Source organism: Lampetra fluviatilis, chromosome 2 (genome assembly GCF_964198595.1).
Source record: "Lampetra fluviatilis chromosome 2, kcLamFluv1.1, whole genome shotgun sequence".
In the NCBI taxonomy this organism is placed as follows: Eukaryota; Metazoa; Chordata; class Hyperoartia; order Petromyzontiformes; family Petromyzontidae; genus Lampetra; species Lampetra fluviatilis.
In genome coordinates this window covers 22,779,656-22,801,565 of record NC_136276.1, presented here as the reverse complement: position 1 = coordinate 22,801,565, position 21,910 = coordinate 22,779,656, and the positions used below count along the sequence as shown (strand labels likewise).

Genomic DNA, 21,910 nt, shown 5'->3' with positions numbered 1-21,910 from the left:
GTTTCCATAACAAATGTAAAAAAAATTGCCGTACAATTTGAAACAAAATTGTGATGCCAACAACAAGAATCTAATTCTGAGCCAGATACATTATTATAAAACCATTTTATTAACCACTTGAGTTTAATGGAATACAGGAAGCTGTCAATTGGTTGGATATATCCTGTTTTAACATTTGTCTAAATTGAGGACGTTTATATGGAATGCTGAATCTCGTATTTTTTTAATTAATCAATGTGTGTGATAACATATACTTATTAATCATTTGCTTATTTACCCAGTAAAGCCTTGCCGAGTCTCATGACTCTTTTTCAGGAGAGTCCTGCCAAGTTTTTTTGCAGTAGGAGGCGATGATCGATATGTATATTCCAATGTAGTTATTTGCAGGTAATTTTTTCAAATTTGGAAAATTTGGACCTTGATGCCAGCACACAGTGGCCTACTCTTGTGTATGTCATGGTATCTTTAATGTCCACTAAAATAGCTGCCACGTAGTTGTATGGTTAATATACTGGGCAGTATTAATTAGGGAGGCCGCTGGATTTGAACTGTGATCTTCTACAACAAGCACCGAAAGTGCTACCGCTAGCCACGTCTACTGTTCTTTGTAAAGGAAATGAAAGTAAATGTCCCAGCATGGGCATCAGCATTAGTGTGATACTAGCAGAGGGAATGGGTGCTTTTATTGTTTGGGGATAAAGCAACATTGGAGAGCATTTAACTATTTTTCATATTATCGATTATTCACTCTGGTTAATCCTATGGGTTTCCAGATATTATTAAGTGCTGCACTGGAGTGCAGTTGACTGATAAAGGTTGCCCCCTTTCCATTGTATCATAGTAAAATGAGAGCTGCTGCTATACACTATTATATAGCTTTAGAATATTTATTTAGACTGGGTGCATCCGATGTGCTATGAAGCTATTTTTCATAGGGGCAGGACAGCAAGTTACAACAAACAGAAAAAGAAACAATCAAATGATCACTTGCTACTTTAAACACATTCACAAAATAAGTATCTCAACCTCATCAGAAACGTCCCTGTTGGGGTTAAAACCCCAAGGCCTTTCCAGGGAGGCAAATACATGATTCCAAAGTTGATTGTTATAGCAGAACACACGATTATAGCCAACTGGAAAGAGCATGCTCCCCCAACACTCAGGAATGGGCCAATACATTGTCAAAAATTGCCGCTTCAGAGCATCTAAGTGCAAAATTAAGCTTACCACCAAACATGGAAACCGTTTTCTTGGTTCTTTCGGTAAAGTCACGTAGAAGGGAAGTAATAAAATAATACAAATAAAACATAATAAAATAAAATAATTCTCACGACGTTTCGGCTACAACGCAAGCAGCCATCTTCAGGTGAAGAATGAGACACTACCAAGCTAGGAGCTTATATATAAGCTGGGTTGGAGGTGGAAGAGCGCCTTAAAAAGAATGTGCATATGAAGATGAATTTAGCATATTCATGGAAAATGCGTAGGAGGTGGGCGGGGGGGTTTCAAAGTCATATGCCTATGCATTATGCAGGATCAGCAGCACCAAGGGGGGGTGCAGGGAGTAGCATTAACAAAGGAAAGGAATGTTAATGATATGTAGCTGCAGTTACTAAACAACCACGTAGAAAACTAAAGTATAAACTACATAAAAAAAAACTAAAGTATTAACTGCATAGCACCATCAGTATACTTACTATACTCTACAATAAGCTGAGTTACTAACAGCAAGTAATACATTACAATTCTACGTCGTAAAAAATTATATAATATGCTTCCATCTAAACTTTTTTCTCTTACATCACACGAGCATATACCGTACTATATACTGCCATAGATAAACCCAACATTAAATTATATACTGTATTGCTATAAACCACCCTATACCCTATACATTTCAACATAACACTATGTTTTATTCTACCCACCCTAATGTGTATCGAAATGGTTTATTACGTCCTTCCAATGATTGCTAAGCCAGAATCCATCTTCTCGGTTAAAATTGTCTCTGTGTTTGTATATGTGGATCGCCTCATGAACGAATCTCTCATGATAGCCAGATGGCTTGCAGAGAACCTCTGTCTTGGAGAAGTCAATGTCATGTTAGCCCACTGAGTTGTAACAGTGATCTGCCACGGCTGAGGTGTTTGTCCTACCGTGTTTCAGGTCAGCTTTATGTTCACGGATGCGGTCCGAGACATGTCGTTTGGTTTCCCCAATGTAACTGCTACCACAGAGGCAACTTAGTTTGTAGACGCCAGGGTACTGTATGTCTGGAACCACATCTTTTACAGACGATACCAGATCACGGATTTTATGTACTGTGTTGAATCGGACCTGGATCTTGTGTTTAATCAGGATTTTGGAGATCTTTTTTGTGACCCCAGCAATGTAGGGTAAGGTGATGGTCTTGAAAGGCTCCTCAACAGGATCCTTCTTGATGGTTGGAGTGATGGCTTTGCGGATTGTGTAGTCGGAGTAACCATTAGCCTTAAGAGCTTGGCGTACGTGTTTGAGTTCACTGGAAATGTGTTCATGGTCGGAGATGCATTGGGCTCTATGATATAGAGTCTTGATGAGGGAATTCTTCTGGGATGGATGGTGGTGGGAATCCGGTTTTAGGTAAGCATCCGTATGGGTGGCTTTCCTGTAGACAGAGTGGCTCATTGAACCATCAGGTCTCCTTTTGATTAGGACATCCAAAAAGGGTAGCTTGCCATCTTTTTCGACTTCCATGGTGAATCTGATGGCTGGGTGTATGGAATTGATGTGGTCGAGGAATTGGTCTAGAGCAGGCCGGCCATGTGGCCAGATGACAAAAGTGTCGTCTACGTACCTCTTCCATAAGGTCGGGCGTAGAGTGGCAGTCTGGATGGCGTCCGTCTCAAATTTCTCCATGAAGATGTTGGCTACAACCGGAGATAGGGGGGATTCCATTGGGGTGCCCTCAATTTGCTTGTAGAAAGTTTCATTCCAGGTGAAGTATGTATTGGTTAAGCAGTGTCTCACCAGGGGGGGTACCCCAGCATTCAGTCCTTGATGAACCAAGTCTTCAATGATTGCGATGGTGTCAGGTACAGGAACCTTGGTGAATAAGGAAACCACATCAAAACTGACAAGCAGGTCGTCTGGGGACAGGGCAATCCCCTTGATTGTCGATACCAGGTCAGTAGAGTTTAGTACCGCAGAGGTGGTTTTTCCAGTGAAAGGCCGTAGGATTTCAGACAAAAAACGAGCCAATTTATAGGTGGGGGAGTTGATAGTAGAGACAATGGAACGAAGAGGTGTATCTTCTTTATGTATCTTTGGCAAGCCGTATAATCTTGGTGGCCTGGCTGCAGAAGGTTTCAACGAGAACTGTTTGGTCTGATCAAATAATGCGGTTGAATCAGAAATGATTTTGTTGGTTTTAGTGACGAGGCTGTTGGTGGGGTCTCTTTTTATTTTTGTATAGCTGCCATCGTTGAGTAGTTCTTGAATTTTGTTGTTGTATTCTATTTTGTCCATGATGACAGTGGCATTGCCTTTGTCGGCTGAGAGGATGACAATGTCATCCCTCTTTTTTAATTGAGCTAATTCAAAACGCTCATCTTTGCTGATGTTGCTAGCTGGCATCTTAGCGTTTTTGAGGGTTGCAGAGATTTCGGATCTTGCTATGTCTGCAGCGATGTGACTCAAGCCCTTGAGAGCTACATCTACTCGAGCAATTATATCATTAACTGGTATGTGTCTAGGTGTGACTGCAAAGTTTAGTCCTTTAGCTAAAACGGATTTCAAACCTTCAGAAATAGAACTGTTACTGCGATTAATTACGACTTTGTTAACATCTAGCTTTTCAATGTGTGGGTCCGGTTTCTTGTTTGAGAGGCGGTTGAATTTGGAAATCAAGTTGTCCTTACATTTAGTCGACATAGCGGCAGCTGAAGAGGCAGTCATTTTTTCTACATGTTCCCAATCCGATGTGGACATTGTTGCACTCAAAGATAAGTGTGATTTGTAGAGTGTCTTGTCTAACTGATCTAGTTCGGTGCGCGTAAGTCTGATTTTCTCTGAGATAAGAGCTAAGCTAGTTCTAGACAGAATTCGTTTCGCATTAGAAGAAGTTACAGCAGCAGATGTTAGTGTAAATGCGTTTGGTATTACCTTAGAGTCGCGGCATCTCTTCAGAAAGGTGAGAGACTCGATTAGCTGAGCCTTATTTTTGAGTGCAACAATGTCCACATCGGATTGGGAACATGTAGAAAAAATGACTGCTTCTTCAGCTGCCGCTATGTCGACTAAATGTAAGGACAACTTGATTTCCAAATTCAACCGCCTCTCAAACAAGAAACCGGACCCACACATTGAAAAGCTAGATGTTAACAAAGTCGTAATTAATCGCAGTAACAGTTCTATTTCTGAAGGTTTGAAATCCGTTTTAGCTAAAGGACTAAACTTTGCAGTCACACCTAGACACATACCAGTTAATGATATAATTGCTCGAGTAGATGTAGCTCTCAAGGGCTTGAGTCACATCGCTGCAGACGTAGCAAGATCCGAAATCTCTGCAACCCTCAAAAACGCTAAGATGCCAGCTAGCAACATCAGCAAAGATGAGCGTTTTGAATTAGCTCAATTAAAAAAGAGGGATGACATTGTCATCCTCTCAGCCGACAAAGGCAATGCCACTGTCATCATGGACAAAATAGAATACAACAACAAAATTCAAGAACTACTCAACGATGGCAGCTATACACAAATGAAAAGAGACCCCACCAACAGCCTCGTCACTAAAACCAACAAAATCATTTCTGATTCAACCGCATTATTTGATCAGACCAAACAGTTCTCGTTGAAACCTTCTGCAGCCAGGCCACCAAGATTATACGGCTTGCCAAAGATACATAAAGAAGATACACCTCTTCGTTCCATTGTCTCTACTATCAACTCCCCCACCTATAAATTGGCTCGTTTTTTGTCTGAAATCCTACGGCCTTTCACTGGAAAAACCACCTCTGCGGTACTAAACTCTACTGACCTGGTATCGACAATCAAGGGGATTGCCCTGTCCCCAGACGACCTGCTTGTCAGTTTTGATGTGGTTTCCTTATTCACCAAGGTTCCTGTACCTGACACCATCGCAATCATTGAAGACTTGGTTCATCAAGGACTGAATGCTGGGGTACCCCCCCTGGTGAGACACCGCTTAACCAATACATACTTCACCTGGAATGAAACTTTCTACAAGCAAATTGAGGGCACCCCAATGGAATCCCCCCTATCTCCGGTTGTAGCCAACATCTTCATGGAGAAATTTGAGACGGACGCCATCCAGACTGCCACTCTACGCCCGACCTTATGGAAGAGGTACGTAGACGACACTTTTGTCATCTGGCCACATGGCCGGCCTGCTCTAGACCAATTTCTCGACCACATCAATTCCATACACCCAGCCATCAGATTCACCATGGAAGTCGAAAAAGATGGCAAGCTACCCTTTTTGGATGTCCTAATCAAAAGGAGACCTGATGGTTCAATGAGCCACTCTGTCTACAGGAAAGCCACCCATACGGATGCTTACCTAAAACCGGATTCCCACCACCATCCATCCCAGAAGAATTCCCTCATCAAGACTCTATATCATAGAGCCCAATGCATCTCCGACCATGAACACATTTCCAGTGAACTCAAACACGTACGCCAAGCTCTTAAGGCTAATGGTTACTCCGACTACACAATCCGCAAAGCCATCACTCCAACCATCAAGAAGGATCCTGTTGAGGAGCCTTTCAAGACCATCACCTTACCCTACATTGCTGGGGTCACAAAAAAGATCTCCAAAATCCTGATTAAACACAAGATCCAGGTCCGATTCAACACAGTACATAAAATCCGTGATCTGGTATCGTCTGTAAAAGATGTGGTTCCAGACATACAGTACCCTGGCGTCTACAAACTAAGTTGCCTCTGTGGTAGCAGTTACATTGGGGAAACCAAACGACATGTCTCGGACCGCATCCGTGAACATAAAGCTGACCTGAAACACGGTAGGACAAACACCTCAGCCGTGGCAGATCACTGTTACAACTCAGTGGGCTCACATGACATTGACTTCTCCAAGACAGAGGTTCTCTGCAAGCCATCTGGCTATCATGAGAGATTCGTTCATGAGGCGATCCACATATACAAACACAGAGACAATTTTAACCGAGAAGATGGATTCTGGCTTAGCAATCATTGGAAGGACGTAATAAACCATTTCGATACACATTAGGGTGGGTAGAATAATACATAGTGTTATGTTAAAATGTATAAGGTGGTTTATAGCAATACAGTATATAATTTAATGTTGGGTTTATCTATGGCAGTATATAGTACGGTATATGCTCGTGTGATGTAAGAGAATAAAGTTTAGATGGAAGCATATTATATAATTTTTTACGACGTAGAATTGTAATGTATTACTTGCTGTTAGTAACTCAGCTTATTGTAGAGTATAGTAAGTATACTGATGGTGCTATGCAGTTAATACTTCAGTTTTTTTTTATGTAGTTTATACTTTAGTTTTCTACGTGGTTGTTTAGTAACTGCAGCTACATATCATTAACATTCCTTTCCTTTGTTAATGCTACTCCCTGCACCCCCCCCTTGGTGCTGCTGATCCTGCATAATGCATGGGCATAATATGACTTTGAAACCCCCCCGCCCACCTCCTACGCATTTCCCATGAATATGCTAAATTCCTCTTCATATGCACATTCTTTTTGTTAAGGCACTCTTCCACCTCCAACCCAGCTTATATATAAGCTCCTAGCTTGGTAATGTCTCATTCTTCACCTGAAGACGGCTGCTTACGTTGTAGCCGAAACGTCGTGAGAATTATTTTATTTTATTATGTTTTATTTTTATTATTTTATTACTTCCCTTCTACGTGACTTTACCGAAAGAACCAAGAAGATGAATCCCTGCAGTCACGAAAGCTTTAAATCGAAATGGAAACCGTTCTTCACTACCTCTCCTCAATCGTGGGCTCTGATTCTTAAGAGCATTCATGAGGACATTTAGGCACTCCCCCTTATTTTCCTATTGGGGTATCTGAGCTTAGGAAGACACCAGGGTTCTAGAGTTTACTGAAACAGTTTATTGAAACATGCGGTTTACACAGGTTTCTATTGCACTGTAATCCGTAATGTGTTTGTGTCAACCCCCTTTCATATCCTCTGTGTTGTGTACCTGAATCGGTTTGTTAATAACTACTTTTGGAGAACCCCCCCCCACACAAAAACGAATGATAGGAGTGCAAAATAGAGAAATGGTAAGGAAGTCACGAGAAATAAATACAAATCAATCAAACATGGAAGTCCACATTTCATAAATACATCAAAGTCTTGCCGAGTTTTCAACACTAAATGCAAGCTAGACCAAGGCAGCAAAACAACAACAAAACAGTCCCAGACCACACAAAGACAACACAAAGTCCTTCAATAAAATTGTAGATTGAAATGTAACTATCGATATATGGATGGTAAGGAATCAAATTTACAAAACACATTTGCAAATGTCGTATCTAGCATCAATATTCTGCCTAAGGAAATTTTTTGAAGGAAGATTTACGATGTTAAGGGAAGAAACAACGTTCCAAAATGTTGGTGCTGCAACTGCAAAGGATTTGGCACTTATTCCAATTTTTGTTCTAGGGATAGTTAAAATGGAATTAGATGGACGTCTTAGGTTTATTGCATTTAACATTGGGGTTAATGAATTAGCTAAGTATAGTGCATATTTTCCAGGGCCAATTGTAGATGTATTAAGTGATGTGAGATTGGAGTTTAAGTGGAGATCACAATGGTGGGTCCTGTATGGCACATGTAGTCCAAATCTGAGAGCCGAATGATAAAGCGGGTTTAGTCTGTTCAGTGTTGCCATTAGCAGCTGATCTGTAAGCAGCATCGTAGTCATCAAAAAGTGCAAAAATTATAGCTTCAATAATTTTCAGGTCTAATCGAATGGGAAAACAATGTTTGTTTCTATCTAAAACCTTTTTTTTGAGATGTGATCAATTATGTTGTTGGAATGTAAAATTTGAATCGATCTGAAAACCAAAGTATTTTAAGCACTACATTGATATTGAATTAAAGTCAATAAACCTTGTGTCAGTGGCACTTAAATTAAATGTATAAATCTGCCTAACCAGCATGTGGTTTGTTAAATGAGCTTGGCAGTGTGTATTGTGTTTCATATTAATGTATTGTTTCATTTTAACAGGCCTGATGTTCTGGCTGAAAAAGACGACCCAGATGGAGTGGATGTGGTGTTCTGGGCCGTGCTTGCTAAAGAGTTTAAATTTGATTCAGAAAAATCTGATGTGTATGTAATGATGCAAGGTCAAACATTGAGTAAAATGATGACATTCAGGTAATTTATTCTCGTCATTATTATCATTATCGTCTTCATTCGCAAAGTTAACTGTAGCCTCTGCTTGAATAATGTGAACAGTGCTCCTTTTTTAACTCACAGATATTGCATGCATGATCAATAAAAGTTCCCAGCTAAAATAAGGAATCATATGTTTTCAGTTGGGAAATTTAATTCAGGAAAATCTCACTCGAATAGCAACATTTGGTTCTTGAGAGTTATTTGGGAATTTTATTTTAATATTGACGAATTTTTTGCCCACTCTTATTGCAGGTTGGAGAATGAAGTTCATGTTTTGGAAGGTCATTGTCGCCTTAAGGGTTCTGCAGTAAAGAAGAATGCATTGACTTACAAATATGTTTGTAAAGTTCGGGATAAAAAGAAAATGAAACCTGAGTTCATCTACAAAGCAACATCTTCAGAAACTCCATATGAGCGAGCCTTACACATTCCAACAAATTTTGTAGGAAGTAAGTCATTGAGTGTTTTGAAATTTTAATAAAGAAATAAATTTAAATGTTCAAATAGCTACAGGCTTAGTGCTGCTTGGAAGCGAATCATCAAATAATACAGTGTTTAAATGCATGCCTATACAGGCCACCTTACATCAATGGGAATTACCTGTACGCAAACAATAACAGGTATTGCTATTTTATTGCACGCAAACGACAGGAGGTACAAGAGCAATGTGCATGCCACGTTGATTACTATATGAATAACCCAACTGGCAATGGATACCTTTTGTAATGTATATGCTTTCATTAACCCACCCCCCCACTTTGCACGTGAAGGGCTCACAAGTGATGTCATCACATCTATCCCTCTATCTAAGAAACGAAACCAGAGTATTCTCCACAAATCTGGCTATCGCCTGATGATACTCATTGTAATTACTGGCGAAACGTCGTACTCGGATTTTGAATGTTGTAGATTTGCTCTCCAACACACTGGTGTGATGTACTAGTAACAAATCGGCATGTTCTGTTTACGTGACAAACTTTTCTAATTGGCTGTGTCAGGTGGTGGTGGGTTTAACAACACATTTATATTTACGTGATCTACATGATATCATACTTGTGATACTACAGTTGTTAAAGAAGGTGCTTCAATATAAGCCAATAATTACGTCGGTAAAACAATGTGGCTGACTGGCATTTGCCTCAAAAGTAGTTAAATGACAGCTTCCACTCCTACTTGAGTTGTTGTGAAGCTTTTTATCCCATTATCATGTTCCATGGTTAATCACTGCTGGATGAATGCCTCCCCATACCGCCACCACTTATGATCTTGTGATGGCACAATCCATCGAGCATCTGCACATGAACTAATTTCATCACTATCCTCTCAGAGGGCATCCTCTTGAACATGTTCCATTAGATGGCTGCCACGCCATAATTTTTCTTGACTATCGTCTATTGTCCTTTCCAGCGATGTGTCCTACCTAGGCCAACTTACTTTTCGAAATAGGTTGGATTATTTCATTAATCTGTGTATATTCTCTCATTCATGTGTTCCTTTTTTTGTCTCAAAGTAATTCCAAGCATGTAATTGTGCAGTTCTATATATATTTTTAATAAATATTTATAAACCATATGTTACAGCAGATGGTACACACCATTTAAAAACTTGCCTCATTCAGTTCTTCCTTCTAAAAGCACTCCACCCTGCTGTTGTCTGCTTCTTTATTTCAGCATTTGAATTCTGCCCCACATTGAATAGCTGTCCTAGGTAAACATACTTTGATTTGTTTTTAAGTTGTGTCCATCTTGACCGATATCTGCAATTATTGAGTGAGCTTGTTGTCGATGACCTTTGCCTTGCTCATATTCATCTTAAGTCAAAGTTTGCAGCCTTCGCTATTAAGTTTAAACATTTTCCTGCAGTTAAATTTCGTTGGACATTACAATGACTGTTGTCAGCAAAAATGAAATTGGTAATATTGTCTCTATTTATATGTATAGCTTGTTATTCCAATTCAAATTTGGAAAATATATTTTGATGTCACTGAATAACTTTGGTGAAAGCGTGTCACCTTACCTTGTCCGACTCCCTTTCTATGGTGTTGCTCATGTAATCTTAGTTGGGCTGTTTAATTTTATAGTCTTTACTCTCATATATTTTTTATTTAGGCCTTGGTTTGTGAGAGCTTGGATGACTTAATAGATTTTGCCCGAGTCAAATTATTATTATTATCTATATATATAAAAGGGAAATTTGTGAATGTGTGTCTGTTCAAAATGTTTAGCATACTTCCTGACATGCAACAAACTTGAAATTTGGCATGTGGGTAGCTTCCAGACTGTACACAATGCAAAAAGTATAAAAATAGACTTTTGTATTTTGGGGGAGGGGGCGCAATAATGCATATATTTTGCACGCAAGTGAGCGGTGACATCACATCGGTGACATCACATCGGTGACATCACATCTGTGATGTCACCGCTCACTTGTGTTGTCACCCGCATGCGGCAGCGTTACGCAGTGTGCCTGGTGACGTCACGCACCCCCCCCCACCCTCCGCGTAGGCCGTGTATTAATCCAAGACAAGAATCCAAGTCCCGGGCGAAGCCGGGTAGTAAAGCTAGTTCATCTATAAAGGATAGGTAAAATGGTAATTGGAATGCATTGGCCTTTTCCGGAATCTAATGTATGGTCTGTATGTGGTCGATGGGAGAGACATCTTTCCTAAACCCTGCTTACTCCAGCAGTTGTTTGGCCTACAATTTGTCCCCACTGGTCTTCATGAATAATTGTACATGAGATGCGTGGCTGATGGGTCTGTAGTTCTTAAAGCTAGTTTTTTTCTATCAAAGTGTTTGAATATATAAATTATTGAAGCATCGTTGCATTATTACAGCTTTTTATTTCTCTGTAAAAAATATTAGTCCGTTAATTTTAATCTCACATTTGGTCCCGCTTTTTTTTATGATGCTCACAATTATACCATATGGTCCAGAAGCTTTCCCTTTTTTCATCTTGTTATTCTCCTATAGTCAGTAATAATCATGGTAATTTGAATGATTCATCCGTGGATAATTCATGGTCACCAAACATTTTCAGGAGGGTGCTATATTCGGATATTTGGCGAATGCCATTTTATTGAGCGATTTGCATGTGGGAGTAAACCAGAGTACTCAATTAAAACCCACTTATATGTATGTATGTAGAACTTATTTCGCACCCTATGTAGCCAACCGTGCTAATCGGGGGGGATAATACTCAAAAGTCTACACAGCAGTGTTCACAAACCGACTTGCTATACTTTCATCTCCTAGCCAATGGGTTTTCCAGTTTCGCAAATTAAATCTACCTGACTCCAAAGTGCTAGATTGCAGGCGTGTGCCACAATGCATGCCTGCATTGGGCTGTACTGTGGTATCTGTTGCCACATTTACCCTTCATATATTTTATAAATGTATAAAGCGCTACATATCTCAAATAAGTTTCACAGCACTTTGCAGTATATGATATATTAATTTTTTCAGGTAAAAGAAGTGACTGCCATGTACCTCGAGTTTTTTTGTTGTACACCACTGCACAAAATTGTGTCACCAATCAGCTCATGGGCATAGCAATAGCAGCAGTGATGCTGAACCTTGTCCCTTAACATTGTTCCAAATATCAAAACACTAATGTTACTGTCTGCTCTACAAGGAATTGGGATTCACATTTTTATATTTTGTCTTTTTATTTGCAACTGTGTTTTTTGTAATTCATGAAATACCTCTATAAAATGATGTACGAGATATATTAAATGCGGACTTTTATAAACAAAATGCGTGAAAAAAAAATGTCATGTTATATTTTGCGATTGCGCAAATGTACAATTTAATTTCAGTAAAAAAATGGATGTGAATTGTTTAAATTGGTGCTTGCCTACATCGAATGATGCAAACTTACTACAATTGTGTTTTTGTGTTTTCTAGGTGTTTGGCACCAGTTTGATGATGTGATTTGTGCCCCACCTGCGGCGGGAGCCAAAGGCGTTTGGCAACGTGTAGCCTCAACAGCTCGCTATGTTACTGGATATGATTCGGATGAAACAAAAAAAAAGAAGAAAGGCAAAGAGTGGGCTGGCCAACTTATTTTGGAACACATCCTTCATAGCCTGAGAAACAAGGAGATGAAGATAAATATAGAATCCATCATTATACAGCTAGAGTGTCTAAAATATTGCTTTTTAAACACCTTTTTATTTCATTGTGGGGCTTGTGAAGTGTGGAATTTAGACACAAATGAAAAACAGGTAAAACTAAATATTAAATGTAATATTTCTCAATGCACCTTTATCAACCTGCGCTGACCAGCACGGTGAAGTATAAAATAAGCGCTGTTATCAATGCGGTATGAGGAAGCCACAACCAGAAGTGATTGACAAGGGACCAGAAATCTAAATTAATACACAAAGGACATTTTAATTATTGCACGTTATAATTTGCATTGCCTCAAAAAATGTGTTAACCTATAAAGCAGAGGTAAAACTCCAGTCCGTATCTTTGACGATGCAGTTTTATTTTTTTACCTGTCATGAGTGCAATGCATAAACAAAATCAACTTGTGTTAAAATGGCCTAGGCCTTGTTGGCTCAGTGCTGACTTCAGTAGCCTGCCCTGGGCCCCATCTTCCTACTGCTTGCTTTGGACTGTCGGCTTTGGGAATTTAATGATCTTGCTGGCTATTCATGTCTCATTGGCCCACTGTTTTGTTTGGACCTCATTGGCCCAGGAATTGATCAGTGCGCTATTTTACGGGCACTACTGTTGTATGATGTGTTGGGCTGTGATCATGGGCTGCCTGCTTTGTCAGCTCTCTTTTGCTTTAATAATGTTGATATTAATTGAGTACATTTGCCACATTCTTATAGCACAAGGCTGTCACGAAGGTGAAATGTTTCACAGATAGTCTGCATTCGTTTCACATCAGGGGACAATGTTGCCACGTGCAATCTCAATTGACTATTCAAATTTGAAACATGATACCCGCACACAATGGCCTACTCTTTTTGAATGACATCGCAGGGTCTTTCGGAGCCACTGATTATTAGACGATGCATATTTTACAGTTGATACACCCGCAATATGACCCAATATGCCCTCCTGGGTTCGCGAACGTGAACCCTGCAACAAGCGTTGAAAGCGCTACTGTTGGGCCATGTAGCCGTTTTTTTGGATTTTAATATTTTATATTTGTTTAACTCCATTGTCTATGCTGATGTGTTTGTGGTGGTCTTTTTTGAGTTGCTCTGTAAAGTGTCTTGAGAGGACTTGTATTTAGATGCTTTATAAATTCAAGTTATTTTAAAATCAGTATTGATGAAATAGCAAAATTGGGCACGAAATAAAGTTAGAAAAGTGCCAACTGTATAGACTCCACACATAGGAAGGAGTTTATTTAGTAATACTGTTTATTGTTATGCTACATCTACTCATAGGTAACTATTTCAGTTTAAAAGTGTTCATCAGGAAACTTTATTAAAACGTAGTTATTATCAGACCCTATGGTTTAAAGTGCAGTCTTTAATGCGTCTCCACTCTGACCTCTTATCTCTGGCCACTTTATGTGCCATGAAGAAGGGCCATTGCCCAAAATATTACCGATTTCATATTTTTACTTTTAAGGCAGTGTGAGTTAAAAGATATATATTTTTGTCTGGATTTCTATACCTACAATTGCAAGTTAGGAACACTGCTTAATTTTTTCTGTAATAACGTGTTTTCACCATGCTTATGTTTTGATCAGCCTTGTAAGCTATTATGTCCTGTTTCATTTTATGTGTTACATTGGCAAACTAAATATTAGGTACTATTTGGTTTTATTCTCCAATATTTATCTTGTCAATTAAAGATGTAAAAGCTGTAAAATGACATTTTAAAAAATTATCTAAATTTTTCCACCAAGAGAAGAAGTGACGAAAGTCATAGTGCATCAATCTTTAAATGGCCAATGGCAAGTGCTCAACTGCTCATTTACATTGGCAGCCATGAGCCAGTGGTGGGAAATTCCACATTTTCATGCTGGTGATCTTTAGAGAACGATCACTGTTCACGTCTCATCGAGCGGCACTCATTTAATAAACTGATGAGAGATTGGCCAAGTCGCTTTCTAACTGGGATTTGGATTTTTTAAAATGTGAAACAATTCTTAACGAATGCTTATTTTTTCAGGTTCAAGAAATTCTTAAAAAATTTGTAGACCACATTCAGAAGATGATATTTGATTCTGAATGTATGTCTGAATCAAACAAGTTAGCTTTTGCAGTACTGTGGGTTTGCATTTGCAGCAAGTTTGATTTAAATGTATTCGTGAAACCCGCATCAATGATCTGCAAGGCATTGATTCTGCCATCAAATATAGACGATGACATCTGGAAACAATTTCAGCGGAAGAACGAGTACGTGCATGAAATATTTGTGCTTTATTAAAAAATATTTAATAGAATGCTATTGTAATTAAATTTGTATAATGCATATCAGTCTTAAAATAGATAATTTAATGTTACCGAGTTTAATTGCTGAATAACATTTGGTTTCGTTTACAAAACAAAACTTGGTTGTAAATATTTATAATGGTCTCTTTGTGTCGGTATCGCTGTGCACCATTTAGGATTGTGCTCGCTGCATTGAAGTGGTTCTGTGAGAAGTGCTTGATGATGAATCATCCAGTTTCCGAGTGTTTGCTGGCCCTGCCTTTGCTGGAGGAGTTGGAGAGGCTGAGTGGTGGTCCAGAAGGCCATGTGGCTGCATCCACGAAACAAACAGTGGGCACGACTGTACAACAGTTTCAGACGAAATCTTTGGAAAACGAAAACTTTCAAAAGTAAATAAACATGGTGTTTTCATGCTTATGTTTTAAATTATGTTTATATTTATCTAACATCCAGTACATGTCAATGATAACCATTGCTTTCACTGACATCAGAGTGAGGTCAAAATCTATCTTGGTATGTTTTTGTCAGTCAAGCAACCGTTAACCTTAGACAAATACATTGGTTAATCTGTATACTATGTATGTATTTTGACTTAAAGCTGTCGTGACTGCAGGAATAAATATATTCTTTGGGTCTTTCGGTAAAGCCACGTAGACAGAAAAAAATAACAAAAATATCGACGTTTCAATCGCAACACAAGCGGTCGTCTTCAGGAAAAGGGGGGTTAGCTTCTAAACACAACTGCTGATAAAGGTTTGAAATGGACGTAGCCCAAATGTCAGCAGCCAATGCCAATACCATTAACATGCTAATCTCTCACATTAACATAGCCATCTTGGCGCACTCGCCGTGGAGAAGGCTCGGCGGCCTTGCATTGACATGTTAAGTTTTGCCTGGCAGCCCTCTGATTGGTGGAAAGCCCAACACCGCCGCGGTCGCTGCCCACCACTGGCATTGGCATTGGCTGCTGACATTTGGGCTACACTCATTTCAAACCTTTATAAGCAGTTGCCTTTAGAAGCTAACCCCCCCCTCCCCTTTTCCTGAAGACGATCGAAACGTCGATATTTTTGTTAATTTTTTCTGTCTACGTGGCTTTACCGAAAGACCCAAAGTCTATGTATGTATGTTGAACTTATTTCGATCCGTACTTAGTCAACCATGCTAATACAACTGATGATGGGTAAAATATTGTTTTTGATACCAAAATGTAAAAATACTAATTTATTGTATATTAAATGTAAATTGAAAAAGATAATTGCATTAGGCTGGTGATTTTTTTGTTAATCTCCTGGTAGTGGTTATAGGCATATCACTTTATAATACACACATCAATTTAAATGCGTATATGTTTGCATTGTGTTTTTCTCATGCAATGGCATGTACTGGATTTTTGTATTTATAATTGCAGAAGTGTGGTTCAAATGCTGCGTAGTTACCAAAGTCTACTTAAAGGCAACCCACATCTGTCCCATCTGCTGCTCAAGATGCTGACAATGAGCAGTTTAGCCATTTTCACTGAAATGGATGTGAGCTGGACACCAGAGGACATGTTTGCATCGCTGTATGATTTACTACACAGATATGGAAATGCATGTTTCACTCAACATCCTGAAAGACGAGTAAGTTAGCACATATGCTCATGATATAGAAATATAATGTTCAACATTGTTACCATCCATGTAAAATTACTTGAATATTGTTTCACTTTGATATAGATGGATGACTCAGGCGGTTGTTACTTTGTCACAGCTCCTGAGCCAGGCCTAGATATCCTAGCTGTGAATCCAGGCTACCTGTCATGGTTAAACTGGGTTCTCAAATGTGGCAAGTCTTAGGCTGTTCACCATTGACTGCACACAAACAACATCATGAAGTTAGTTTCAAGTTTATTTTGTTAAACCAAGGTGAGAACTCAAAAGACGATGAAAGTCACATTTGCAAGAGTGACATGTGTCACCTAAACAAAGTAAACGAAGCAAATAGAAATCGGAACAAAAAACACTAGCACATGAGAAATCCAAAATATCGCACAAACATAAATCACCATTAAATCAAAGTTAAATATAAAATTCCCTGTGGTGCAAGTTGGCTTGGCCAAAATATTTTTAGACTAATCATAGTAGAATTATAGAATAAAGTTAAATAACATGAAACAGATATACTGTAGTGTGTTTAAAACTAATCTGAGAATGGACAAGGATATATATCAATTGTAAGTGAAGTTCTAAAAGAATCGACAGCTCAGAAGAAAATGGTGATTTAGAGGAGAGAGTAACCAAGGAAATGTTTTAAGCGCTGTAATTCGAGTTTGGGACATGAACAGAGAATAAGTGTGTTAGTTTTTGCTCAGTACCATGCACTTTAGTGCTATGGAATATGCTTTTCTTTTGTCACAATACATATATCTCGATATTAGATGCTCATGTATGTGCAATTGATCACTCTGCTTTGCAGACTCTAAGTTATAAATGTGTTTTGACAATCTCATCTACCTCGTTGCTGTTTTGCACCCACTATTTTCTATATATGGGATGCGTTCTACTAGCCTTGTTGTATTCTACGTGATGTTGTCCCATGTTGATGTGTGACATTGAAATGTTTAACTTGGCCATGTACAGTTATTGTTGGATTATTAATGGATTTTTTTTGTGTCACGAGGTTTCTATTGTGTAAGCGGTCCCCATAGAAAATGAGCATTTATTGCCCAATGGGAGTTTACCTGTGCCAGAAAAAAAGTGCAGCGCCCATAGTGTGGACAGTAATTTGAAGACATTTATATAGTCATTTTCTTATGCTATGCTCCAGAAGCTGTTATTGGACAAGGGTTGATTGACAAGGGTTGACTAATTGATTTCTACGTGGGTTTTGAAATAATATTTGTTTTCATTTAATTACATATGCTGATAGCAGGATTGGAATAAAGATTCTGATTCTGATATCATTCGGAAAAATACAAAACTAAATGGAAGCCAATACAACGCAACATGATCCAGGACTGGATTTGGAGGCAGTTGAGGCATTTGAGGATGGGGCAGTGTGGTCAAGTGTACGTGTGCTGTGCATTGGCGAATTTATAATTAGATGAAATGAGATTGATGAGGGTTTCCTACATGCGTTAAAATGTATTGTGTTTAGCGATGCATTTTCATTAAACCATTTTTTTTTCATTTAGGGATTTTTGCAGGTCTGTGATGCAATATGCAAGAAGCTTCATTTTGACAGTCCACAAAGGTAAACTCATATAAAATAAATATGTCAATCAACAAACCATTAATTAACCCGTAAAAACAAAGTTTTTCACTATAAATCCTTTATATGCGTGGCGGCTAGAGTCCTCTCGTCCTCTGGCTTGAGATGGCTGCCACCTATGGGTCAGATGAATGCCTGCCACCATTAAGCAATTGGTAATTAAATATTTTTAAAAAATTCCTAAAAAGTGTACATTTTGGAAAAAAAATTTCACGAAAATACATTGTCACGCACAACGAGTCTGTGTGCAAAATGTCAGCTCGATTGGATCACGGGAAGTGGGTTAAAAAACGACCGAAAGATTTGCACGGTCGTAAGCACGCAAGCAAGCAAGCGCGCAAGTGAACTTAATACAAAGGATTTTTTTAAAAAAACGTTCTACCCTTTCTCACTTTGCACTGTATGTTATGTATCAGCTTATTAACTCCATATCATTTGATTATAATCTTACCCCAGTTCTCTGTCTAAACGTGCTATGTCTTTATTCTCTATCAAATCACCTTCATTTTTATCTAGCTCATTGATACAAAGACTAAAATTATTTGTATGAAAAAAGTAATCCCTTGGTAAAAATATCAACTTATTACATATCAATTCATAATAGATTGTTGGGTAAGGCTACATCAAGTTTATTTAACCCGGTGAGATCACCTTCGTCCCATTTGCAAGAGTGGCCCAATGAGCTGAAACATCTTTGTAAGAAACCACCACCACCCCACAGAGCCAAACATTTATGGTCACATACATATTTAACTAAACTTTTTTTATTTACCAGTAAAGCTCTTTTTCAGCGGCGATCTGACCACACAGGATAGCCCATTGAAGTGGGTTTTCATTTGTGGGAATTTATAGTTACCAAATAATTTAAATGCATTTTTATAGATGTGGAGGGTTGGGATCAAACCCACAACCTCCTGCATACCAAGCGAGGGAGATAACATTTCACCATGGTATCTTATCAGTAAGTTGAACAATCCTCACAACAAAATTTAGCAATGAGATATAACGTTTCATTTAAAACTTTGTCTAACATCAAAACAAGACCCATAAAGAATAATGATCCAGGAAGTCAGAATCTTAGGGTTAGGGTGTTTGGTGGTAGAGGATTTTAATAACAGATTTGGTCAGAACATTACGTAGCATAAAGCAAAAATATATTGCAAATAATAACATTAGCTGTGAAAACCTACGGATACTTTTTTCACTGGTAAATTGCTGTATTCTGATATTGAATTTGCTTAGTAGGTGCAATGCCTTTGAGTCATGTTTGATTTTGAGTTCTTTGTTATGCCTCACATCTCTAAAGTTGCCAATCCCTCCCACATTCGTTAATCTTTGACCCCCTCTGCTGCTTAGATCTTAATTCATCCTCTTGTGGCATCACTAGATGTTTACCGTCCACTGCCACTGGGAAGTAGATCGTGCATATTTTATGGTTAATGCTCCCACAGTGTTAACCGAGGCGGCCTGCGCATTTGAACCCAAACCTCTGCAACAAGCGACGAAGGCACTTCTGCTGCGCTGCACTGAGTCATCCGTGGTTTTGTGTAAACCAGCACGGGGGGCCCTAATTAACTCACACCAATTTTGGGATATATTCTGTGTTGGCTATAGGTTAAGACTATTAATTGACTGCATGAGAATCGGATTTCGTAAATGATAGCCCACAATCGGTCTTAAAGTATAATTTTAATTGTACTAACAATGCGTAATCTTTACACATTAAAGATATTTCATGTTAACTTGTATCTGTGTGGACAGTGGTGGATCAAAGCCTCAAGCATCAGATTCCACAGGTGTACGTGAAAGCAACAACCAGACCTTGCTTCCAGAACGCTTGCTGGTCTCGATTAAACAATGCCTTTCTCTTCTGGGTTTTTGTAAACAATTTGCTGTTGACCAAGACTGGTTGGTTGATGTTGTATTTGCCTGCCTTAAAATATTTGAAGTTTACTTGCATTTACTACATAAACACACCAAAAATCAGGTAAGGAATTTGACCAAACTATATGGGTTTTGAAATCAATGGATTTGAATTGGGATCAAACTTACATTCCTTAACATTTTTTTAATCTATAATATATATAATTTTTACCAACTGTCATATGTAAAGATCAAGTGTAGTATATGAGGATATAGCTTATATTTGTGTTACTATTTCATTGTTAAATGATGGTACCTGTAACTTAGATGTAAAATATATATACATGAAACCTCACACTCAACTGAAATACTAAAGTTTGTCTTCCATTTTAAAATGTGGGAAGGGTTTTTTGTATGAGTAGTTAATGCATTAATATGAGGTCTACCTGCATGCGGGTCGTTATACCATTGTATATATGGGGATGGATTCCCGACAGCGCTATTTATTTTGTATGAGCAATATATTAGGGCTTCATTGGGGTATCGATAATAGCACTAATAATACAGACGGTAAACATTTAATAAATTATCAATGTATTATATCAGTAAGTATTATGCACTATACTCAATAGTGCATTCTACTGTACTCAAGGCAGAGGTAGGAAACGAGGTTGGAGGTGCTGCAGTCCCAATCCGGGTCTTAGTCTAAATGTCTGTGGTGAAGTTTATTTTAGGTGGAGCCGGAGACCGTGAAAGTCTCATGTGTTCTCACTTGTGTAAACCCCCTGGAATATATTGTGATAATCGAATTGCAGGAGGTCGGATCTGGTTGGCTGAGAGCATTTGTCGCTCTTTTTGGCTGAGCGAATAATGGGAGTGGGTACGTTTGTATCGCCTACACTGCTGCATGTGCTCACTCAAAAGCGCTGTTAAGTTATACAATGTTTTCAGTTAACGTTTTCTCCATGACAAAGTACTATAATGAATTAGCGTTCTATGGGGTCACGCTGAGGTCTGCCTGTATTTCACAACTGTGTGAAAAATTAAAAATAGCACAAATGTGCATGGTGTATGTTTATCTCGCTAAATGTTGTCCATCTCAAGTCTACCTCTTATTTAACTACATCGCTCTGTCGGGCGGTAGTGGTGGCGCACATGGCCAGTAATCCAGCATGAGGTTGCCATACCCCAGCTCACCAGGAGATGCCAGAATAGCACATTACTGTCATTAATATAATCTGTTTCCATATGTATGGGCATAGTGTTGCCCCCTCACATGCGTTCGTGTTCTCCGAATACTCCAGTTTCCTCCCATATGTAAAAACAATAATTAATTGGCTGAAAACATCTTAATATAATTGAGGAATGTAGAGTTGAGGCAATTGTTTGCGCCGGCTCATCACCTAACTACTTCCTTCCCGTTTGTCTTTGGTTCCTCGTGCCTCCTAGTCATTCTCTGTCTGAGAGCTAGGAAAACCGTGCATTGACATTCTAATGAATGTTTTGTACATATTCTCACTCAAACTTGATTTGAAGCTTTCGTGACTGCAGGAATTACTCTTTGGTTCTTTCGGTAAAATAACTTATAAAGAAAATAAATTAAATAATATAATACGCGTTTCGATAGACACACCTCTGTGTGTCTATGTTGTGTGTCTCTTTCTGTGTGTCTCTGTGTTGTCTCTTTCTGCTTGTGTGTCTGTGTGTCCCCGTGTCTGTTTTATTTCTCTTTCAAATTTAGCTAAGTTATACTCGATGACGACTGCTTCTGTTGCAATCAAAACGTCGTATTCTATCTTGATTTGAAGTTTTCGTGACTGCAGGGATCCATACTTACGTGACTTTACCGAAAGAACCAAAGAGTATTAATTTATCTTCTCACTCAACTATAATTCAACCTCTTATCTAAATCTCTGTTCTCTCATGTCATATCTAAATATTGTATACATTTATATAATTATATATACTCTGTCA

The 21,910-nt window shown here is 38.7% G+C and overlaps 1 protein-coding gene across 3 annotated transcripts in view; it reads left to right on the top strand.

The window, feature by feature from the left end:
- LOC144944264 (E3 ubiquitin-protein ligase rnf213-alpha-like) overlaps positions 1-21,910 on the top strand; it is a 142,034-nt gene that overhangs the window by 26,711 nt on the left and 93,413 nt on the right. For all 3 annotated transcript variants that reach the window (XM_078872297.1, XM_078872288.1, XM_078872279.1), the window contains 8 exons: positions 8,245-8,394; positions 8,668-8,864; positions 12,321-12,640; positions 14,559-14,785; positions 14,998-15,210; positions 16,233-16,443; positions 17,997-18,055; positions 19,835-20,060. In XM_078872297.1, coding sequence (XP_078728423.1) covers positions 8,245-8,394; positions 8,668-8,864; positions 12,321-12,640; positions 14,559-14,785; positions 14,998-15,210; positions 16,233-16,443; positions 17,997-18,055; positions 19,835-20,060 — 1,603 coding nt within the window. The remainder of the gene's footprint in view (positions 1-8,244; positions 8,395-8,667; positions 8,865-12,320; positions 12,641-14,558; positions 14,786-14,997; positions 15,211-16,232; positions 16,444-17,996; positions 18,056-19,834; positions 20,061-21,910) is intronic.